Below are 22,940 nucleotides of genomic sequence, written 5' to 3' on the forward strand. Positions count from 1 at the left end.
GCTGCGTGCAAGAACTTTCTGCCCTCAGGGCTGGAGGACCGGCGGCTTGTGGAGGCTGGAGCAGGAGTTCAGGCACCGACTGAGTCCTGAGGGGCTTTCTGACCTTGAGGCCGCACAGGAGTGGGCAGGGCGCCCAACCCCCTTTACAGACAAGGAAACTGAGGCTTGGAACAAGGATGTGACAAAAACGAATACAGGGGGCACCTGGGTGGCTCAGTCATTAAGCGTCTGCCTTCGGCTCGGGTCATGATCCCAGGGTCCTGGGATTGAGCCCCGCGTCGGGCTCCCTGCTCCGCGGGAAGCCTGCTTCTCCCTCTCCCACTCCCCCTGCTTGTGTTCCCTCTCCTACTGTCTCTCTCTCTCTCTGTGTCAAATAAATAAACAAAAAATCTTTAATTAAAAAAAAAACCCCAAAACAAATACAGGACCAAATAGAATCAAGTACCGGATGGGTGGGGAGTGCCAAGCGCCAGTCCCTCAGCCCCCCCAGCCCAAGCAGACCTCAGCAGTACTCAGCTTTTGCTGCCTGTGACTCAGTTTCCTTTCTGCCGTCCTATGTGGAGATGGCATCTTTTTTTTTTTTTAAGATTTTATTTATTTTTGCGAGAGAGAAAGAGAGGGTGAGAACACAGGGGGAGGGAGAAGCAGACTCTCCATTGAGCAAGGAGCCTGATGTGGGACTCGATCCCAGGACCCTGAGATCACGACCTGAGCCGAAGGCAGACGCTTAACCAACTGAGCCACCCAAGCGCCCGGAATCTTTTTTTCTTTTTAAGATTTTTTTTTTTTTTTTAAGATTTTATTTATTTATTTATTTGAGAGAGAGAGAGCGAGCACAAGAGGGGGGAGCGGGAGAGGGAGAAGCAGACTCCCTGCTGAGCAGGGAGCCCGATGCGGGACTCGATCCCGGGACTCCAGGATCATGACCTGAGCCGAAGGCAGCCGCTTAACCAACTGAGCCACCCAGGCGCCCCTCTTTTTAAGATTTTTAATTTTAATTTTAATTTTCTTAAGTAACCTCTATACCTGGGGCTTGAACTTAAAACCCCAAGATCAAGAGACCCAGGCTCTATGGACTGATTCAGCCAGGGGCTTGTGTTGTGATGGTTTTTAGAGGGAGTCCCCAGTAAAAGGCAGGAATTCCAGGCATTCAGGTCACCATAAGGTGGGCTGAGCCAGCCAGGCCCCCCTGTGGGGATGGAGTCTTCTCAGCAAGAGGATAGCCTTGCCTGAGAATGGCATTCAGAGAGGCTAGGGACTTGCCAGAGGTCGCACTTGGAGTGATCCAGGACCCAGAGGCCTCACTGGTTGGCCCGTGACTGCTGACCCCTGCGGGCTGTGGCGGGCTGGGGGGCAGGGAATCAGGGTGGCCAAGAGGGGCAGTGAGGAATGGCCCATCTTCCCACCCAGGACACCTTCCCTACCCTAGAGTTCCTTAGGAGATGGGCACTTGAACTTGGCCTGAGCACCTGGCCCTCCTCTGGTCTCTGGCGCCCCCCTGTGGCCTGTAGTGGGGGGAATCTTCCTGTGGGCCCCACCCCAGCCCTGCCCCATTAGGAGGACCCAGAATGCTTCAGGTGAGAGCGCACCAGAACTCCTGCCCCCACTCCCTGCCAGGAGTGAGTGAGACAGCCTGACTCCATTTCCCCCCTTGGCTGAGGGTGGGCACAGGGAAGCCACAGGGCAGGGCTCAGAGGACAGCAAATTGGAGGCCTGACAGAAAGTCCCCTGAGTACTGCCAGGGAGGCTCAGCTCAGCTCCGCAGACATTCGCAGAGCGCCTCCTCCGCCAACGCTGGCAATGACCCTGTCCGGACTCAGGGAGGTCCCCGTCTGAGGGGGCAGGCAAAACCCCAAAGAGATCTTTTAATGGAAGAATTTGTTGTCTAAAGCCACTAAAATGCCCCACCCTTTGTTCCCTCCTCTTGGACAGACCCACAGTCCCATGGCGTCCGGTCCAGCCCAGCTGTCTCCAGCTGGGCAGAAATCAGAAATGCCACTGGATAGAATCAGTACCTCCACTCGCCCACCTCCTCCAGCCCAGCTTCCACCTCTCCTTGGTTCTCATGTTCCAGGCCGGCCGCAGGCCTTGCTCCCGCCTAGGCTTGAAAAGCCTGTGGTGGAGTTGCCAGCCCAGCCCCACTCCAGGGTCTAGCTGCGGGGCCTCCTCACCCTCAGCCTCTCCATTCACCTTCGTCCTTCTCAAGCCTCAGTGTGTCCATCTGCCAAATGGGTGTAACCATCCCCGCCTCACCTACCTCTCTCCCAAGTCGGCTGTAACGATACAAATAAAATGAAATCTGAAACTACCGAGGTTCTCCCCGCCAGCCCTTGGGAGTGGGGGGGGGGGGTGCCAAGCGCGGCGGGCATCCCGGGGAGAGAGGGGACTACAACTCCCATCCGGCTCCGGGGCCGCGGGCGTCTCCAGCCCCCTCTCCCTGACCTGAGGGAGAGGCAGTCGCTGTCCCAGGGCGGGCGAGGGAAGCCGAACTGCCCCGGGCATCCCCTACCTAGGTTAGGGGTCGGCGAAGGGCCGGGTACGGCTGGGTCTGGGGCCGCGCGGAAATCCAGGCAACCTTCCCGGGCCCCTACGGGAAGACCCCCTTGTCCAGCCCAGCCAGGAGTTTACTGTTCGGGGCCCGCCCCCCCACTTCCTGGCCGAGGGTTGTCTCCGCCCCCGCGCGCCTCCGCCCTCCCACCTTCACCTCCAGTCGCGTCTCCCATTGGCCGGCGCTCACCTGCCCGTCCGTCGAGGGGCGGGGCAGAGGGCGGGGCGCGGCGCCCAGGTGTGGGCGCGCAGGCGGCAGCCGAGGAAGGTGACAGCGGGGAGGGCGGGAGGGGCGGGGGGAGGACTCGCGGACGACCCGCGGACCGACAGACGGACGGGCCGACGGGCGGGCATGCGGGAGGCCCGGCTCTAGCCCGGGCGCGGGGCTCCGGCCGCAGCCATGGAGCGGCGGCTGCGCGCGCTGGAGCGGCTGGCGCGGGGCGAGGCCGGCGGTGGCCCCGGGCTCGACGGCCTCCTGGATCTGCTGCTGGGGCTGCACCACGAGCTCAGCAGCGCCCCCCTCCGGCGGGAGCGCAACGTGGCGCAGTTCCTGAGCTGGGGTGAGTGACCCGGGCGGGACCGAGGTGGGGCCGAGGTGGGGCGGCCCGAGGGACACCGCGCCGGGACCCTCTCCCCCCCGCGCCCTGCGCCCACAGACCCTCCCGCAGGGAGCGGCACCCCCACGGGCTCCCCGCGCGGAGCCCGCACCGGCCCTGATTCGTGCCGCCCGACCCCTTGGGCCCTCTCAGTTAGTTGCACACCTTATCCTGCCTCAGACACACACACACACTCCTTCCCGCGCACAGAAGCTGGCGCGTGTACACAACACACAACTTACACAGACACACAAGCTTGGTCCCAAGTATAGACTTCAGATTCAGGTACACAATACACGGGCTACAGAGTCACGTCAGGGATTCCTCACTCACACATCATACTTCATGACCCTGAAGAACAAACAGGCACACATGCAGACCCCTGTGTGTCTCCCGCACTGACACACGCGCTTTCTGTCTCCCCCATATCACACGGACACGCTGAGATAATCACAGCTCAAGGAGAGATCCGGGGAGCCCCACACTTCACCGTGAACACCACCCCAACCGCACTGGCTGTTACACACTTCTCTACTTCCACTCACAGATCCACAGGGATCGCACACTTGCAGACATTCACACACAGACACTTCCATCTCTCGGCATACAAGGCCACCCCAAACTGGACACAGGAACCAACCTCAGCCCCTTTCCCTGTGCAGGTCGCTGGCCAGGCTTCCTGAGGTCTATTCCCCAGGGCCGCGGAGGGGGGCTTGGCTGGAGGTGGGTCTGCACCCCTTCTGGTTGACTCCTCTGAGTCACCGGAAGTGGCTGACCTGGGGCAACCCTCAACCCAGTGCGGACACCGGCCCGGCACCAGCCCCAGGCCTCCTGGTTATGTCTGGCCAGGCCGTGGGGGGAGGGCACAGGGGCCCGGCCCGGAGGGTGGGGCGAGGCCAGTGTTTGCCCAGTGGGTGACTAGCGTTCCTGGCACTCCTTAGCTCTGGGCCGGCACGAGGCCTGGCCTGCCCTGGTTGGGGGCCTGCAAGACATTCCAGTGAGCTAGCCCCCAGCCCAGCCCTGTCCTCCAGGGTGAGGGCAGCCAGGAAGCCCCTGCCTCCGGTGCCTGCCGCTCTCCCTGGCACTTCTGCACCTTATTCATGTGTATCTGACCGTGTTGTCATCACCCGCTGTGACGCCCACGCACACGTGTGTGTGTGTGTGTTTGCACACACATGTGCTCCTCCCTGCCAGCCTCTGGCGTCTCCGCCTGGGACCCCAGCATGGGGGCCTGTCTGTTGACATCTCCCGAGGTAACTGGCAGGGCAGTGACTCACTCAGCTCCTGCTCCAACTCGTCCCCGCTCCTGCCCAGAGCCCCCGTCCCCTGCGGCAAGGCCAGAGGACTGGGCAGCCTGTCCTGGGGACCGTGATCCTCCTGACTATGGCCCCTGGCTTTGGCTCCTGTCCGGCTGATGGGTAGCCACCTGGCCTCAGTTCCCCCTTGGAGGCCTTGGGCTGCTCCTCCCAGCTGCACACACAGGCCTGGGAAGGAGACAATTAATTTCTGTAATGAAGTTTCCACACCACCCTTGCTGCGGGGGTTCTGCCCGATAAACCTGTGGAGCAGCTCTCTGTCCCACCCACAGACCCGCCCAGCTGGCAGGGAGTTTACCTGCTGGCAGGGGGAAACTGAGGCAGGGAGCCAGACTGCAGCTGCCCCCAACCTCCCACCCGTCATTCTTGCCTCCCTGAGTTTCCAGGCTCCAATTCCCTCCCCAGGCCTGTGGCTTCTCCGGGCCTGGAAAAGGCCTGGGAGTGGCTGGAGATGCCCCTCAAGGGAGTATCAGGGACTGGGAGACGTGGAGGCTCTTGCTCAGATAAAAGCCAAGTCCAGAGAGGGAGGCAGGGCCTAGAGTTGTAGGGCTGGTCAGGCCTGGAGAAGATCTTGAGTGTTTGCTCCCTCAGGTGCCAGCATCAGGCACCAGGGAAAGGTTTTTTGGCTCCGTTTTTAAGTCTTGTGAGAATGTGGGCAGACCTATTTATGCCTGCAGACAGAAAAGGCCCCACATGGGGAGCACAAAGCCTGTCCTCCCGGAACCCTGCGGAACCACTGTGTGACTTGTCCTCCGGGGCTGCCTCAGGCCTTACTCCCAGCCAGGTACCTCTGTGCCTGTAGGGTCCCAAGACCAGGGCTCACAGCTCCCAGTGGCAGGGAAGCCTCTCTGGGGACAAGGAATGTTGTCCGTCCAGTTTCCCAAGACAGGCACAGGCCTGGTCCTGCTAGGCGCCAAGAACTGTGAGCTGAGGGTGGGAACGGTATCCCCTTCCTCCTCAGGGTGACCTGGTCAGCCAGGGTCAACCCCAGACTGGGAAGGACTACAAGTTCCATCAGCCCCTGGGACTGAGACCGCCTCGAGTCTGGGGATGCGGGTCCAGGGAACCATGGATTTCAGGAGGTCTGGGGGTCAGGTGGTCAGCAAAGCCCAGACCCCACCTTCCGTGCTTCCTACTCTTAGCAACTTGACCAGAGGCCACCCCTGGGGAGGCCATCCCTGCTCTGGCCTCCTGGGGGTTGCAGCTTCTACTTTCCTCAGGCAAGAGAGGGAGCCAGGGCCCTCCCTGTGGGTTCCCTGAGCCCTACTCTGTGCCCCTCAGCCAGCCCCTTCGTAGCGAAGGTAAAAGAGCTGAGGCTGCAGAGAGATGACTTCGAGATCTTGAAGGTGATCGGCCGAGGGGCCTTCGGGGAGGTGAGCAAAAGGCATGGGGTAGGTGGGAAGATGGGGTTCGCACCTGGGCAGAGCTGACCCCGGTGCTCCCTATGGCCTCAGGTCGCCGTGGTGAGGCAGAGGGACAGTGGGCAGATTTTTGCCATGAAAATGCTGCACAAGTGGGAGATGCTCAAGAGGGCCGAGGTCAGTTTGGGGTCCGATGGGACTTGGGCACCCTACCAAGGGACAGGGGGTGGGTGTGCTGCCACTGGGGCATACAGGGCATTCTGGGGAAGGGGCAGGAGAGGCTGCTGAGCCCGCAGAGGACCCACCCCAACAACTGCCAACCTCCCCTATTGCTTCCGCACGATAAGCCTTTCTTAGAAGCTAGCGTAGTTCCCATTTTCCTTATGATAACACTGAGGCCCAGAGCCAGAGAGCACAGGCTCTGGCTTACACAGGCAACCTCAGTCCCAGCTCCTAGATTTACTTATTCTTCATCCCGTGAGCTGGGGAGGAGGGTTTCCTGGGCCCTGATCCCATCCTTCCCTCTCCTCCCCAAACCTGCTGCAGACTGCCTGTTTCCAGGAGGAGCGGGACGTTCTGGTGAAGGGGGACAGCCGCTGGGTGACTGCTCTGCATTATGCCTTCCAAGATGACGAGTACCTGGTGAGGAGACTCGGCAAGGTTGGAGGGTGTTGCCTGGGGACAAAGGAGATGCTGGGTCTGAGGAGAGAGAGACCCCTCCTATGGGAACCACGAGGCTTCCACTCCCCACCAGCTGCTGGGCCTGGAGCCCTTGCCTGAGCTCTGGCTGGAAGCTGGCGACCCTAGAGCTGCTGGGAGACACTCTTCGCCTTCCCAGAACCCCTCAGAACCATGGGGAGGTGGGCAGGAGGCAGGGCCCTGGGACAGGTACCCCCCTACCCTCCCCGTCTGATTCTTGCCCACCCCCCCTTCCACCACCATCCAGTACCTGGTGATGGACTACTATGCTGGTGGGGACCTCCTCACTCTGCTGAGCCGCTTTGAGGACCGCCTCCCACCCGAGCTGGCTCAGTTCTACCTGGCTGAGATGGTGCTGGCCATCCACTCTTTGCACCAGCTGGGCTACGTCCACAGGTAGGGCCCGCAACCCACCTGCTGACTGCCCTGGGGACAGCTGACAGTTGCTGAGCACCCACCACATGCCACGCCCTATGCTGGGTGCTTCGTATACACGATGTCTTTGAATCCTCATGCTAAAAACCTTATGTGATCGGGGTTGCCCTTGTCCCCACTTTACAGGTGAGAAAGTCAGGGCTTAGCCTAGGTAAGCACCTGGCTTGAGGTGACTCAGCTAGCGGTTTTCACCCGGGAAGTCTGACTCCTGTGTAACCCCCGGCGTGCCCTGCTGCCTCCAAAGATCATCCTTACGGGTCGCTTTTCCCAATCTAACCACCTTCTTCCTTCTTGAGAGCCAGGAGGCCTTGCCACCAGCCTCCACCCCCCCCCGCCACCGGCCCCCCGCCACATGCATGCACACACATTGTTCCCGTATGGTCATGGGAATACGTGTGAGCAGATACATGCTGGTGTTTGCGTGTGCCCATGTACTCACATCCAGGCATGTGCCTGAACACACACCTACACCCGTGGGTCAAGCCCCTCTTCCCCTGCGCTCCTCCAGGGATGTCAAGCCAGACAATGTCCTGCTGGACATGAACGGTCACATCCGCTTGGCTGACTTCGGTTCATGCCTCCGTCTCAACAACAGTGGTATGGTAAGGCCCCAGGGTGAGGGCAGGGGCACCCGGCCCGGAGAGCTCCCAAGGGAAGGAGGGACTGAGTCGAGGCCCCAGGTGGGGTCAGCAGGCTGGCTAAGCCTGAGGGAGGGGGGGTGTCAGGGCCAGACCGGGGGCTCTGGTGAGGGGCCATCAGGCCTAGCCAAGCCCAAGGCTGTCCTCATGGCGTCCTCACCGCCCCCCCCACCAACCAGGTGGATTCGTCAGTGGCAGTAGGGACCCCGGACTACATCTCCCCCGAGATCCTGCAGGCCATGGAGGAAGGCAAAGGCCACTACGGCCCACAGTGTGACTGGTGGTCCCTGGGCGTCTGTGCCTACGAGCTGCTCTTTGGGGAGACGCCCTTCTATGCTGAATCCCTGGTGGAAACCTACGGCAAGATCATGAACCATGAGGTCTGGCTGCCAGGCTCTGGGGCTCTGGGAGGGCAGCAGGAGTCCTGAGCCCCCACGGCTGGGACAGCCGCAGGTGGCGGTGGGGTCCTGGGTGCCCACCTGCACCCCTCCCTCCCCCTGGCCTGCAGGACCATCTGCAGTTTCCCTCAGACGTGCCTGACGTGCCGGCCACTGCCCGGGACCTGATCCGCCAGCTGCTGTGCCGCCAGGAGGGGCGGCTGGGTCGTGGGGGGCTGGACGACTTCCGGAACCACCCCTTCTTTGAAGGCGTGGACTGGGAGCGACTGGCAACCAGCACCGCCCCCTACATCCCCGAGCTTCGTGGGCCCATGGACACCTCCAACTTCGATGTGGACGACGACACCCTCAACCATCCGGTGAGTAGTGGGTCCCACTGCCTTGACCCTTGCTGGCTGTGGGAACCCCCCAGAAGTTCTCCAGAGCAGCTGCTGGGTGGAGGATGAGGCCCTCGCACCCCAGAGGCTCACGGGCATTATGGTTCACCTGAGCGGGTTTACCTGTACCGCGGTGGGTTTTAACGGATGGAGGTCCTCGGACTTTAAGTATCATCCTGTTAACCAGAGGTCTTATAAGGAAGAAGACCCTAGCAGCGCCTGGGAGGCCGTGGCCATAAGGACTTGTGGGAGTTGTGGTCTGTTTAGGTGGGGGCCACGTCACCCTCCTCGGTTCCCTCTGAGCAGGAGGAGGTCGGCACTCCCAGTCCCAGGGGAGTCTCCTGGGTCTTGAGCCTCAGCCTGGAGCCAGGCCTGCCTGTTGAGAGTGACACTCCTTCCCCTCCTTCTGCAGGGGACCCTCCCACCACCCTGCCACGGAGCCTTCTCCGGCCACCACCTGCCATTCGTGGGCTTCACCTACACCTCGGGCAGGTGAGTCTCGTCCTCACATACCTAGAGGGAGGCCTGGCCTGGAGTACACTGGGCACGTGGCCTGCTGGGACCCCGGGAAAGAGGCTGAATGGCCTACCTGGTGCCTGCCTGTGACAGGTGGTCCAGGAGTGTGCTCGGAGCCCTCGGGAAGACACCTCCCCTGTCCTCAGATTCTGGTGGAGCCCTGCCTATGCCCCCTGTGGGTCCTATCCCAGCATCTGGCCCTTAGAGGACCCTCCATGCAGGCTGAGAATGTCCTGGACTTAGAACTAGAGGCCTAGAGTTAGACGGGCCCCTCCAAGTCCCTGAGCTGCGCTTTATGCCTCTTTATGCCGATTTTACACTGGGTCGGGTGATCTAGTTCTTTCGAGGGGCTGGCCTGAGACTGCGCTGAGAAGGCACTCTGATGTGCAAGCAAAGGCGTCTGACCCGCACTCCGAGCGCCACTGTGTGCTGGGCATGGGGCCAGCTGGCCCAAATCTCCCCGTCCTCGTGCCAGTCCCTGGAAGAGGGCCTGTGAGGAAACTGAGGTGTTCCTCAGATATGTTAGGTGACTGTTCAAAAGGGCCAGGGCTGGGGCTTGAACCTGGGTCTGGGGGACCTTGGGGCGCAGCCCTGGGCTGGGGTCTGGTCCAGGCTGGTCTTTTTCTGCCGGCACGGAGCCCAGGGCTGGGTACAGAGCTGGCGGACAGAGGCTGTTTCTTGGGTGAACGGACGACTGGATGCGGGAAGATGGCGGGCTCTGCGGGGGAGGGTTTTCTGCCAGCATGGGTCGCCCTGCTGTCCCCAGTCCGAGCCCTGAGAGCCGCTCTGAGCAGCTGGCTGCCCTCGAGCAGCAGCTCCATTGTCTGGAGCAGGAGAAGATGGAGCTGAGCCGGAAGCTCCAAGGTACGGGCTCCCCAGCCGGGCCGGGGTGGGTCTGACCCGGGAGCTACTGCTGGACTAGCTACTCACTGACGGGTGCCCCCGCTCCGCAGAGGCCCTGCAGGTCTCCTCAGACCACCGGGAGCTGGAGCGCCTACGGAAGGAAGTGCAGACCCTACAGGGCAGGCTGTCAGGTATCCCGCCCCCCCGATGCCACCCCATGTCTTTCCCCCATGCTCGCCCCAGAGGCTGAGCAGCTTTCCCCAGCACACCTGAGTCCAACCTGGATTCCAGTCCCGCCCCGACTCTGTATATGAGGTGTGATCTCAGGGAAGTATTTTAAACTTTCTGAACCTACGTGTAGAAAAATGGGCCAAGGAGACCCACTTCCGGGGCTGTGGTGGGGGTTCTGTGAGCCGCTGCACACGGCGTGTCTGGCTGAGGCCGTCAGTACGTGTGGGCCTCAGTGACGATTCCTGGCAGAGACACCGAGGGACAGCAAGGCCCAGACGGAGGGTGGTAGCCTGGGCCAGGACTGCGACCTACGGCAGGAGCGAGACCGGCTCGTCCGGGTGAGGGTCTGGTGAGGTGCGGGGCGCGGCCCAGGGCTCCATGCTAAGGGGGTCCGTGCCCTGACTCCAGGCCTTGCCCTCCCCGCCCTTCTCGGGCTGCCCAGGAGCTGGCCGAGGCTCAGGCAGGGCTGCGGGGGCAGGCACAGGAGCTCCGCAGAGCCCAGGAGCGGCAGGAGGACCTTCTCCAGAGGCTGCAGGAGGCCCAGGAGAGAGAGGCGGCCACAGCCAGCCAGACCCAGGCCCTGAGCTCCCAGCTGGAGGAAGCCCAGGACAGCAGCAGAAGGGTGAGTGATGGGGGCGGGTGGGGACAGCGGCAGAGCCCTGCCCCTGTGGCCCCCCAGGGTGGTTGGAGGAAGCCTAGGGAGCTCAGGCCTCGGGGCTGGCAACACCATGCGCCTCTGCGGCCCCACTGTGGCTGACCGAGGCCCGAGCCAGGGGATGCATTTTGGCGGGGGGTGGGGGGGGGCGCGGCTGGAGGTTCACTGCCTGCATTCCTGCTGTGGCCGGCAGACCCCAGAGTCTGTGGCAAGGCGGGGGAGTGGCTCAGGGTGGACACGGTCAGCAGTGGCTGCCCGCATGCCTCGTCACAGTTGCAGGCCCAGGTGGCCACCCTCTGCCGGGAGGTGACCCAGCTCCAGAGACAGAGGGAGCGAAGTCTCGAGAAGGAATCTTTCCGGGTCAAGGTAGTGAGGTCTTACCCTCTTCCAAGGGGCACTTCCCTTGGCCCAACCTACTCAGGGCCCTGAGGGCCCCACCTGGGTCCCTGGGAGGGGTGGGCCATAGCTCCTTAGGCCCCTGCCCTGACCCCTCTCTGTGTCCTCAAGACCATCCACACAGCCTCTGAGACCAATGGCACGGGGCTGCCTGAGGGCGGGCCTCAGGAAGCGCAGCTGAGGAAGGAGGTGGCTGCCCTGCGTGTGCAGCTGGAGCAGGCCTGGGGCCGCGGGTGAGTTGGGCTGCCGGGGTGGGGGACTGGAGGGGGGCCTGTGCTGGGAATCATCGAGTCATCCTCTCTTCCCCAGGCTGAGTGGGAAGGAGGAGGCTCTGTGCCAGCTACAGGAAGAGAACCGGCGGCTGAGCCTGGAGCAGGAGCGGGTGAGCACGGCGGATGGAGGGCGGACAGACTGACAGGCAGTGGGGCAGGGGTGGGGAGCTGGCCGGGTGGATGGTCCGAGCTGCCAGGGTCCCAGAGCAGGCGGTCTCCCCAGCCCGGTAGCACCCACAGCTGGCAGGTGAGCTACGGTGGGTAAACTAGGGTGGACACAGAGGGGGCTCCGGGGCGTGCAGGGGCCCCTGGGGACTGACCCCTCTTCCCGCCTGGCCCCCAGCTGGTGGAAGAGCTGGAGCGGGAGCAACAGAGCAAGCAGCAGCTGGAGGGCGAACGGCGGGAGACGGAGAGCAACTGGGAGGCCCAGATCGCGGACATCCTCAGCTGGTGGGGGCCAAGGGGCTAGTGGGGGAGGGGCTGGGCCCAGGCGGGGCCGAGGGTCCAGGCCAGGACCCTGAGCCCCCTTCCCAATCAGGGTGAATGATGAGAAGAGCTCAAGAGGCTACCTGCAGGCCCTGGCCACCAAGATGGCCGAGGAGCTGGAGTCCTTGCGGAACGTGGGCACCCAGACGCTCCCTCCCCGGCCGCTGGTGAGCCCCTACAAACACCCTGGGGGGTGGGCGTGCTAGGAGCCTCACTCGGCAGGCGGGGACACCGAGCTCATGGAAGATCAGTGACTTGCCTGAGCTCACAGCAGGTCAGTGGCCAGTCTAGGGCTTTGAGTCTGGCCAGGTGGCATGGACGGCCTGCGCTAGGGTGGAAGGGGCCTCTGAGGCAGCCCCTTATCTGGGCGCCCCCTGGCCACCAGGACCACCAGTGGAAGGCCCGGCGGCTGCAGAAGATGGATGCCTCTGCCAGGCTGGAGCTGCAGTCGGCCCTGGAGGCCGAGATCCGGGCGAAGCAGAGCCTGCAGGAGCGGCTGACACAGATGCAGGAGGCCCAGCTGCAGGCCGAGAGGTGAGAGCACGGGCAGGCCCTGCAAAGGGGGCTCCGGACCTCTGCGGGGGGCTCTGACGAGCTCTCCCTCCCTCAGCCGCCTGCAGGAGGCCGAGAAGCAGAACCAGGGCCTGCAGCAGGAACTGGCTGCGCTGCGGGAGGGACTGGTGGCCCGCGGCCCAGGGGGTAAGTGCTCGTCTGCCTGCCTGTCTGGGAGCGGGGCCCCTGCTCAAGCTTCATGGGGACGAAGGGGGGCCCACGACGGCCTTACAGGGCTGTGGAGACAAGAGCTTGTTCCAGACTCTGCTGCTTACCCCACTGTTACCCGGCACTTACGGAGGCCACCACAGCCTGCAGTCATTGCTCCATTTCACCAAGGTGGAAACTGAGGCTCCTGCTGGCCCCCAGTTGCTCAGGAACGAGTGTTAGGGCTGGGCCAGGGACCCACCTCCAGTGACCTGTGCTCTCTGTTTGCAGACACTAAGCCCTCGAACTCCCTGATTCCCTTCCTGTCCCTCCGGAGCTCAGAGGTAAGAACTGTGCGTGCAGGCTGGTTGGGAGGAGTCCTGAGGAGAAGCACAGGGGCCTTGACTCCCCCCACCACGCCCCATCTCACTCCCCAGAAGGATTCCGCCAAGGACCCTGGCCTCTCAGGGGAGGCCCTGAGGCCTGGTGTGGAGCCAGAGCTGAGGCCAGAGGGCCGCCGCAGCCTGCGCCTGGGGGTGAGGACAGGCGGGAGTCCCGCGTCTGGGGGGCTGGGCCCCACCGGCTGCCTGTGCCCTCCTCACCTGTTTGCTTGCCTACCCCCAGGCCGTGCTCCCCAAAGCACCTGCTGCTCCCACCGCCCCTGCAGAAGGTCCTCCTGTAAAGGTCAGCACCTGGAGGGGTGGAGCAGGCTGGGGGCACCAAGCCATTCTGCCAGGCCTCCAAGGACCTGCTTGGGTCCCTCCATGGGCATGATGGCTGGCAGAGCCCACGGGGGACGGTGGCAGTGAGTTTGAGTGCTGTGACAGACTCACTGGGGCTGGGTTCACAACGCCACGGGCCCATTCCCCCATCCCACCTGACCCCTCAGGCTGGCCTCGGGGGTGGGATGCAGGCCGCTGGGAGGCCACGGTCAGGCGAAGGTAACGGGCGTGTCCCACCTCCCCAGCCTGGCTCACACGCGCTGCGGCCCCGGAGCTTCCCATCCCCTACCAAGTGTCTCCGCTGCACCTCGCTGATGCTGGGCCTGGGCCGCCAGGGCCTAGGCTGTGACGGTGAGGCCCCCACCCCACCTTCACGCCCCCCTCCCGTCCCTGGGTGGAAGGAATGAGACGGCCCTGATCTTGACACACCTCGACTTTCTGCAGCTCGTTTCCCGCTGCTCCATTTTGCTCTCTTGTTTTGTTTCTTCTCACGTGATGGGGGAATTGGTGAGAGTTCAGAGTCCTGGTTCCGGGCTGTCCCCACCCAGGCTCACACCACCGGCTTCTCCTGCTTTCCCCACAGCCTGTGGCTACTTCTGTCACTCAGCGTGTGCCCCCCAGGCCCCGCCCTGCCCTGTGCCCCCTGACCTCCTCCACGCAGCCCTGGGAGTGCACCCCGAAACGGGCACGGGCACAGCCTACGAGGGCTTCCTGTCGGTGAGCGGTGGCTGGCCGGGGAGGAGGCGGGGGTGGCCAGCGCGGGCGGGGCCCAGAGCCCGGCGGGCCCTCCCGTGCTTGCCTTACCCCCTGCCCCCCCCGCAGGTGCCACGGCCCTCGGGTGTCCGGCGCGGCTGGCAGCGCGTGTTCGCGGCCCTCAGCGACTCCCGCCTGCTCCTGTTTGACGCCCCTGACCCACGGCTCAGCCCGGCCAGCGGGGCCCTGCTGCAGGCCCTGGATCTGAGGTGGGTGCCCGGCAGGGGCGAAGGGCTGCAGCGGTGGGGGGAGGCGGCCAGGGGCCCTGTGACCTCTGACCAACTCCATGGGCCTCTCCAGGGACCCCCAGTTCTCAGCCACCCCGGTCCTGGCCTCTGATGTTATCCACGCCCAGTCCAGGGACCTGCCCCGCATCTTCAGGGTGAGTGCCAGGCAGGCTGGGCCGGGCCACCTTCTGCCTCCACGCAGCCCTGCTCCAGCCACCCTCCTCTATGTCCTTCTCCGTGGCTGCCCTCTCCACGCCCCGCCCCACCCCCGCGCCACCTCCACAAGGACAGCTATGGTAGCCTCCATCCCACAGTGCGGTTTGCTTTCTGTTTGTGAAGCTGGCCGTGTTCTGCTCATTTAGAACCCTTCTGTGGCTTCCCATCACCCTCAGGGTGCTCCTGACCGTGGCCTTGAGGCTTCACATTTCTGACCCTGTGGGCCTCCCCCGCCTCCCTCTGGAGCCTCTCTCTGCTCGGAACACGGCTCGCTTTCTCCAGTTCCAAAAGTGCCCTGTAACCACGGACCCTTCCCATCCTGTTTGCTCTGCTTGGCTCAGGCCGCCCCCGAGCCTCTCTCCAGCCTGGACCATTCCTGGTTACTCCACTCACCCCCTGGGCTCCAGCAGAAATGTCTCTTCCCCGGGGAGGTCATCTTTCACTGTCGGCCTGGGGCTGTGTGTTTCCACGATGCCCCGTCCCTCCCCGACCACGGCACTGGCTCTGGGCTCTGGCCTTGGTGGTGGGACAGTTTGACCGTCCTGTCTGGCGAATCACCTGCTGTAAGACAGCTTCTGGCCCTGCACCTGGCCGCTCACCTGGTGCTAAGAGGCATCGACCAGGGCGGAGGGAGGGGATGGCCGGCTGTCGGCCCACAGCCCTGCAGCCTGGGTCCCTGCCCACAGGTGACAGCCTCCCAGCTGACCGTGCCCCCCGCCGTGTGCACCGTGCTGCTGCTGGCCGAGAGTGAGGCCGAGCGGGAGCGCTGGCTGCAGGTGCTGGGCGAGCTGCAGCGGCTGCTGCTGGACACGCGGCCAAGGCCAAGGCCGGTGTACACACTGAAGGAAGCCTATGACAATGGGCTGCCACTGCTGCCCCACGCGCTCTGCGCCGCTGTCATCGGTGAGCCGCACGCTGAGGGGCATTGCCCTGGGCGGGCTCCGGGGAGGAGTCTGGGCCTGTTGGGAGGGTCCCTGCCCAGTCCCTACAGCCACGAGCTGCGGACGCTCCGCATTACGGACGCCAGCCTCCCCTGGGCATGGCTATGTGGGCAGCCTGAGCCGGGGGGCCGGGGGCTTGGCTCCTGCCACTCCATTTCTCTGTGCTTTCTCAAAGAATCTTAAGTGAGTGAAAAGAGCAAAGGCTTTTAGCAAGAGACGAATGAGGGCTCCCCGTGCTGGCTTTCTTACTGGCAGCAGGGAGACCACAGGGGAGCCTCACACCACCTCCTGTGGGGCTGCTGTGGTCGTCCAGGAGCCTGGCGCTCAGCGGGACCTCCATGAGGAAGTGAGGGAGCAGTGCCTCCTGGCTTCCCCGGGCAGCTGGCCGCGGCCCTGAGCCAGCCCCTGCCCTGGAGAGCTGGGATCGCCATCCCCATGTCCTCAGGAGAAACTGAGGCTCAGCAAGGACAGGCAAGCTGCCTCGTCTCCGGCTGCCAGATGGGCTCCCTGACCCCTGATTCTCTTCCTCCCTCTACTAGACCAGGACCGGCTTGCTCTGGGCACCGAGGACGGGCTGTTTGTGATCCACCTGCATAGGAATGGTACATGCCAGGGTGGAGCTGGGTGGGGGCCAGCCCCAGGGACCAGAGGAGGATGGGCATGGGGCTGTTCTTCACCCACCTGCTGGTGACACTCCCCTTTGCCAACCCCGAAGACATCTTCCAGGTGGGCGAGTGCCGGCGGGTGCAGCGGCTGGCTGTGAGCCCCGCGGCGGGCCTTCTGGTCGTACTGTGTGGCCGTGGCCCCAGCGTGCGCCTCTTCGCCCTGGCCAAGCTGGAGAGCGCGGAGGTGGTGGGTGCCAAGATCCCCGAGTCTCGAGGCTGCCAGGTGCTGGCAGCCGGGTGCATCCTGCAGGCCCGCACCCCCGTTCTCTGTGTAGCCGTCAAGCGCCAGGTGCTCTGCTACCAGCTGGGCCCAGGCCCGGGGCCCTGGCAGCGCCGCATCCGAGAGCTGCAGGCACCCGCACCTGTGCAGAGCTTGGGGCTGCTGGGCGACCGGCTGTGCGTGGGAGCCGCTGGTGCCTTCGCCCTCTACCCGCTGCTCAACGAGGCTGCGCCCTTAGCGCTAGGGGCCGGTCTGGTGCCCGAGGAGCTGCCACCGTCCCGCGGGGGCCTGGGCGAGGCGCTGGGTGCCGTGGAGCTCAGCCTTAGTGAGTTCCTGCTGCTCTTCACCACTGCGGGGGTCTATGTGGACAGCGCCGGCCGCAAGTCTCGCATCCACGAGTTGCTGTGGCCAGCAGTGCCCACAGGCTGGGGTAAGGCCTGCAGAGGGCCGGGCTGCGGAGGGTCCTCCTGCCTGACCAGCCCCTGCTCTGCCCTCAGTGGACTGCACCGGATCTTCCTCTCCCAGGCCTTTGCTCATGCTCTTCCCCCCGCCTAAACTGTTCTTCCTGTACCAGGCAAACTCTTTTTTTTTTTTTTTTTAAAGATTTTATTTATTTATTTGAGATAGAGAGAATGAGAGAGAGAGAGCACATGAGAGGGGGGAGGGTCAGAGGGAGAAGCAGACTCCCTGCCGAGCAGGGAGCCCGATGCGGGACTCGATCCCGGGACTCCAGGATCATGACCTGAGCCGAAGGCAGTCACTTAACCAACTGAGCCACCCAGGCGCCCCCAGGCAAACTCTTAACCAAGTCCAGCTGCCGTGCCAGCTCAGGGCCTGGAGCTGGTAGGCTCTCCGCAAATGACCACCATGATTTCTGCCATTGTCATTACTGCTTTCATGCTCCCTGCCCTGCCTTCCCCCATTGCTGGTCCTTTGTTCCTTTTTGCTCCCCCACCTCTGTGTGCAGACCTCTGCCCTACTGCTCTTCGCACCTTCTTTTAATGACTGGTTTGGTACAGTGGGGGCCTACGGAATGGGCTGGGGCTGGTTTCTTCATCCCATCCTGCACCCAGCCCAGGGAAGCACACCTTAGGGGCTATGAATGTTTGGAGGAATGAATGATTGAATGAATGAATGAACAGGGCAGTGGAGGAGGTAACTGTGAGATGGCGTCCAAGCTAGAAGACAGGGACAGAGCTCCCTTCATAAGCAGTGGCTCTTCTGGGGTTGGGCCTGTGGGTTGGGTGTAGCAGAGACTTCGTCTGTAGGAGTTGGAATCAGACTGCCCAGGGCTAATTCCCAGCTCTCACTCACCACTGGGTGACCTTGGCCATTACTTAGCTCTGGGGTTCCATTCTGTCATCTGTAAGTTAGGGGTGATAAGTACAACCTGCCCAGAGTTGTTTAAGAAGTGAAGGAGAAAACGTCTGCCAAGTGGTTGGAACTTTGCCTGGCATGCCAGATAGCGAGCGAGTGCTCCATGGCTGTCATCTCTGATTCCTTATGGACCTTGGGTGGGGCAACCTGGAGTCTTCAGAAGGACCTTCGGTTGGGCATGGAAGTTACTGTAGGGAGGAGGACACGCGGCGGGGGGGGGGAGGGGGGGCGGTTCCCAACAAGCCCACGGAGGTGCCTGACATGCGGGTCTCCTGCCCCGCAGGTTATGCAGCCCCCTACCTGACAGTGTTCAGCGAGAACTCCATCGATGTGTTTGATGTAAGGAAAGCAGAATGGGTCCAGACGGTGCCACTCAGGAAGGTGAGGGCCTGCCCAGACCCCGGGCCCTGCACCGGGGTGCAGTCGGGGAGCACGGCTGACCTCTGTGCCTGCTGCCTCAGGTGCGACCCCTAAACCCGGAGGGCTCCCTGTTCCTCTTTGGCACGGAGAAGGTCCGCCTGACCTACCTCAGGAACCGGCTGGCAGGTGAGGACGTGCGTGTGCAAGCGAGTACGGAGTGTGTGCGTTCACGTGTGGATGTGTGACCCTGAGCTCCAGCGGACGGGCCCTGGGGACTTCGGAGCACCGTCCGGCTCTCTGCTGCTCCCACAGAGAAGGACGAGTTCGACATCCCCGACCTCACTGACAACAGCCTACGCCAGCTGTTCCGCACCAAGAGCAAGCGCCACTTCTTCTTCCGCGTGTCTGAGGAGCAGCGGCAGCAGCGGCGCAGGTGCGCGTGCGCGATGCGGCAGCTGGGCGGGGCCTCCCAGGCTTGGGGGCGGGGGCGTTTCGGGAGGGGGCCGAGGAGGTGTCTTGCGCCGCCCCTCCCCCCATATTCCCTCCACCCGCAGGGAGATGCTGAAGGACCCCTTTGTGCGCTCCAAGCTCATCTCACCGCCCACCAACTTCAACCACCTGGTGCACGTGGGCCCCACGGACGGGAAGCCCAGCGCCAGGGACCTGCCCCGGGTGAGTTCTCCGGGGCCAATCACAAGCCTCCCTAGTGAGGCTCAGCCAATCACCGGTGTTCCTGACGCGCTTGAGCCGATCGCAGCCCTCTGCTTACCTCGGACCCGGGACCCCAGCACGTCCAGGCTGGGGGCCCCACTGCGGTTCATTTGCCCTGGGATGGTGCGCCGCCCGGTCCCAGCCCTTCTGCATTGTCCCCCAACAGGCTCCAGAAGGGAAGGGCCGAGGTACCCGCGGCTCCGGCCCCCAGCGTCCGCATAGCTTCTCGGAGGCTTCGCGCCGCCCAGCCTCTGTGGGCAGCGACGGGCTCGCTGGAGACGCGGACGCCAGTAAGGACAACCCCGCTGCTTCCACTGCCTCCAAGTCCCTCCCCAAAGTTTCCACCCCCTTTGGGCCCCTCATATTTAACCTTGGATTTTTGTGTCTCCCTCCCCTCCCCCCCCATCCTGCTCCTGGAGCAGTGAAGAGGAAGCCTTGGACATCTCTGTCCAGCGAGTCCGTGTCCTGCCCCCAGGGATCTCTGAGCCCCGCAGACTCCCTGATACAGGTGAGCTGATGGGGGTTTTCCCCTCCCGTGTAAAAGCACAGGTAGTTCTGTTCTGTGCTAGACCCTGTGCTGGGACCTGAAGCCAGAGAACAAGCTGGGCCCATCCCTGCCCTGGATCCTAAGAGAAGCAGACTTGTCCCCACAGTGGGCCCCAACAGAGGCCTGGAGGCAGGTCGGCCTAGGTGGGAATCTTGGCTCTGACTGTCCCAGGAGTGTGGCCCTGGGCGAGATGTCCAGCTTCTTTCACTTATAAATAAGGTTATTATTTGAGATTATTCTAGAAGTGGTAATCGTATGAGGTGATGATGACTTCAGCAGGGTACCTGACACATGGGGAGAGTGCCACAGAAGAGCAACTCTTTAGAGGCCCAACCTGAGGTGGAAGGATCAGAGGAGAGTCCACTCTGGCTGGGGACGGGGAAGACATAAGAGGAGCTGGGAAGGCTCCCATTCACCCTCAGGCCACTTCTCCATTGCCATCCCCAGTGGAGCCGCACCAGGCCACTCAGAGCCCTGGGACTTGCCATATTCTTTCACACCTTCAGGCTCTTGCCCCTGACGTCCCCCCTGCTTTGAATGCCCTTTCATTAACATCCAGGCCACCTTCAAAGCTCTGCACTAATATCACCTTTTCCAAAGATCACCTGGTTGCCTGGCAGCCACCAGCCTCCCTAGGGCCCGTGCCCTTCCCTCCACCCCTCCTTGTCAGTCCTTCTGTGCTATGGTCTTCCTCCGATGCCAGTCCTCCTCCCTCAACTGTGGGCTCCCTGATAGCGAGGGTCAAGTTTGTCTTCTGCCTGCCTAGAGTAAAGCGTGTCTGTTGATCGAGGAAGAATAGAGTAAATGAACAAAGGGACTTTGATTTGGGCTCCAGGGTTGAGTAGGAGTTCCCAGGGTTTTTCATCTATAGCCCCACCCCCACCTCACATCTGGCCTCCTCCAAGGGCCTGGATGCAGGAGGTGATGGGTCCTGGGAAGGCCTCTGGGGGGCACTGGTCTGGTAAGGAAAGAGTCCTTCCTTCTGTTTCCCCTCCAGGTGTCAGAACGGCCCCGGAGCCTCCCCCCAGCCCCTGAGTCAGAGGGGTCCCCTTGACACACCCTCTGGCAGCGCCCACCCCGATCCCAGGACCGAGAGACAGAAACGAGCAAAGAGCTTGAGGAATGCCATGCTCCGGCTGGCCCGGGATGTGTGGAAATTCGGACTCAGGGAGGGCCTGGGTTGGAGAGCAACTCGGAGGCTGGTCTGGGTACCCAGGACCTGGGGGCCCTGACTCCCAGCCCTTATCCTGCCTTTCCCCTCTGCTCCCAGCCCCTATCTGTGCTAGCTACTGGGAATAGAATGGCCCCCTTTCTGCGCTGGGGGCCCATCTGCCCTGGAGTCCAAGGGCGATTGTGCCAAAGCTCTCCTTTCCCGTGCCAAGCCTCAGAAGGCCTGCAAGCAAGAGTTGGGATGAAGGATGGAGAAGGACTGGGTCCCTGGGAACAATGTGGGGTCTCTTGGCTGTGGACTGTGTAGCCTCTAGGTGAGGCCAAGTTGGGGCATATCGCGGTCTCTGCTCAGGGTCAAGGTAGGAAAGACAGAGTCTGATCCAAAGGAAAGGAGAATGGGGCGCCTGGCTGGCTCAGTCAGTAGAGCATGTGACTCTTGATCTCAGGGTTGTGAGTTCAAGCCCCACGTTGGGTGTAGAGATTACTTAAAAAATAAAAAATATGTATATTTTTTTTTCAAAGGAAAGGAGGATAGACAAGGAGCAGGGAAGCTGTAAGTGAAGGAGGATGTGGGTGAAGGAAGTAGGAGAGGGAAGGGGAAGGAAAAGGAGTGGAAGAGGCAGGAGGGAAGAGGCATCCAGAGGAGGAGAGGGATAAAGGAGGAGCAGTGAAGAGGAGCAGAGAGCCGAGGGGGGCCGGGAGGAGAGCACTACTGATAGGGGCCTTTCTCTCTGGGGAGGAGCTTGGCAGGGTTGGGAACAGAGAGGGGCCCTGAGAACCAACTGACCTTGCATCTAATCCGCCCAGGGGGGAGATCATTCCTAGACAGGGACGGGATGGGGAGGGTATTTATAAAGGCTACTTGGTGGGAAATGGCACCTGATGGGGGCTGCTGGAGGGTCTCCAGGCACACTCTGGCCCCTCCCAGAAAGGGGGATGGTCCTTTTTCTCAAAGCTTCAACCACCTGTGTATTAGGGGATCATAGGGGGCGTTTTATTATTGGTCATAGTCATTATTATTGTTATTATATTACTATTTTTATTAAACTTTCCTCTACTGACAAGTTGGGGGCAAAATAAGTATTTATCTCTTCAAATGCCATATTCCCAGGAGGGATTGACCCTGATGCTCTGTGAGGCAGTAAGAAACCAATAAAGATGACTTTTTAAGCTGCTGGCCTCCCTGCCTGGATCTGTCCTCCTGGGGCTCAGAAAATGGGGGGGCGGAGACCAGAGATGGAGGGAGGAACAGGGATGTCAGGGACAGTTACAGACTGAGTTGTCTCCCCCATACTTTCAGGAGTCATATGACACATGCAAATGGGGGTGAGGACAGTTCAACAGCAAAGGGACGGTTTACAAAAGTGTGGGCAGTGGTCCTAGAGCCCACCAAGGAGAGACGGTGCTCCTGAGCCCTAGCGGGTGGGAAGCTGTTAGCCCCCACAGGCAGGAAGAGGCAGTGGTGGCCCCTGACAGTCGCTGTGGCTCTCAGTAGGATTTGGCTGTGGTTGAGCAGAAAGGCAGCCAGCCCAGGAATAAATTCCTCATACCTCCCTCAACTCCCTCCCTCCACCTCCTGCCTCCCTTCGTCCAAACACAAGCAGCAGCCAAAGGACACTAGAGCCTGGTCACTGCAGCTCTGGGAACAGCGGGAACAGCGCAGCCTTGGGGGCACCGAGCTGGGTGGAGCAAGGTAGAACGGGATCTGTAGGGCACACTCAGGTGCCAGCACTCCAGGCTGGTAGGCGTGGGAGGACCCTCACTGGTTCTTAGCTCAAGCGTCCCTGACTGAGCAGGACCCAAGAGGTGCATGAGGAAGGAGGGTACAGCCTGTGACTCTGGGATCAGGGCAGGCCTGGGGAGCTGAGGGCTGTGCCCTGAGACTCATGGCCAGCCCTAAACTGGGGAAAGTACCAAGAAGGGGCCCCAGTGTCACATCTGCTTGGGGATGGGAGTTGGAGGGTGCCCAGGGAATTCCAGCCTTGAGAGTCACACAACCTGAATTCTAGTCTAGCTGTGCAGTCATGAACAAGTTATCTGACCTCTCTAAGCCTCCGTTTTCTCATCTGTAAATGCGGGATCCTAAAACCCACTTCACGGGAGGTTCTGGCGAGAGGCGAGACTTTGGTGCACTGAGTGTAAAATGCCTTCAGCCCACTCTGGAAATGTTTGCTTCTGCCCACTGAGATGCAGAACCCCAGAGAGGGGGCAGGGACGCCAAGACCTCTTGCAAGCTAAGGCCCGCAGCCATCCTCTCCAAATTGGGGAAATGCTGCTTCCCAGACACCCAGCAATGATTTATCCAAAAGATTTCCACATTTTTAAAAAATTAATTTTCTCCCAGGGCACCTCCTCAGGCTCCTTGCTCAGCGGGGAGCCTGCTTCTCCCACTGCCTGCCCCTCCCCCTCCTTGTGCTCTCTCACTCTCTCTCTCTGGCAAAAAAAAAAGAATAAGGAGCCACCAGAAGTTACTGTTACTGTCTCAAGAGATTTAACACTGATACAACAATATGATCTAGGGGCGCCTGGGTGGCTCAGTCGGTTAAGCATCTGCCTTCGGCTCAGG

General features: G+C 62.0%; 1 protein-coding gene across 5 annotated transcripts; it reads left to right on the forward strand.

Moving 5' to 3' along the window:
- The first annotated feature begins 2,825 nt into the window (after nucleotides 1-2,825).
- On the forward strand, nucleotides 2,826-21,547 carry CDC42BPG (CDC42 binding protein kinase gamma). Of its 5 annotated transcripts, none has more exons than XM_081797830.1 (37): nucleotides 2,826-3,107; nucleotides 5,741-5,832; nucleotides 5,914-5,997; nucleotides 6,367-6,462; nucleotides 6,767-6,915; nucleotides 7,463-7,556; nucleotides 7,772-7,972; nucleotides 8,101-8,349; nucleotides 8,780-8,859; nucleotides 9,650-9,747; nucleotides 9,837-9,917; nucleotides 10,207-10,295; nucleotides 10,400-10,579; nucleotides 10,886-10,978; nucleotides 11,120-11,241; nucleotides 11,318-11,390; nucleotides 11,624-11,730; nucleotides 11,819-11,933; nucleotides 12,152-12,300; nucleotides 12,377-12,465; nucleotides 12,757-12,809; nucleotides 12,903-13,001; nucleotides 13,090-13,149; nucleotides 13,433-13,538; nucleotides 13,771-13,904; nucleotides 14,010-14,149; nucleotides 14,241-14,322; nucleotides 15,070-15,286; nucleotides 15,864-15,926; nucleotides 16,040-16,639; nucleotides 17,870-17,967; nucleotides 18,048-18,132; nucleotides 18,259-18,379; nucleotides 18,501-18,618; nucleotides 18,824-18,947; nucleotides 19,077-19,165; nucleotides 20,202-21,547. In XM_081797830.1, exons 1-37 carry the CDS (start codon nucleotides 2,948-2,950, stop codon nucleotides 20,256-20,258), a joined length of 4,647 nt encoding a protein of 1,548 aa, XP_081653956.1. In that variant the 5' UTR covers nucleotides 2,826-2,947; the 3' UTR covers nucleotides 20,259-21,547. The 5 variants fall into 5 exon arrangements, with proteins under 5 accessions (XP_081653956.1, XP_081653957.1, XP_081653958.1 ...); XM_081797831.1 differs by having other exon boundaries at nucleotides 19,080-19,165; XM_081797832.1 differs by having other exon boundaries at nucleotides 12,906-13,001.
- Nucleotides 21,548-22,940: the final 1,393 nt, after the last annotated feature.

This window comes from Leptonychotes weddellii, chromosome 11, assembly GCF_054177405.1.
Source record: "Leptonychotes weddellii isolate Sample4059 chromosome 11, ASM5417740v2, whole genome shotgun sequence".
In the NCBI taxonomy this organism is placed as follows: Eukaryota; Metazoa; Chordata; class Mammalia; order Carnivora; family Phocidae; genus Leptonychotes; species Leptonychotes weddellii.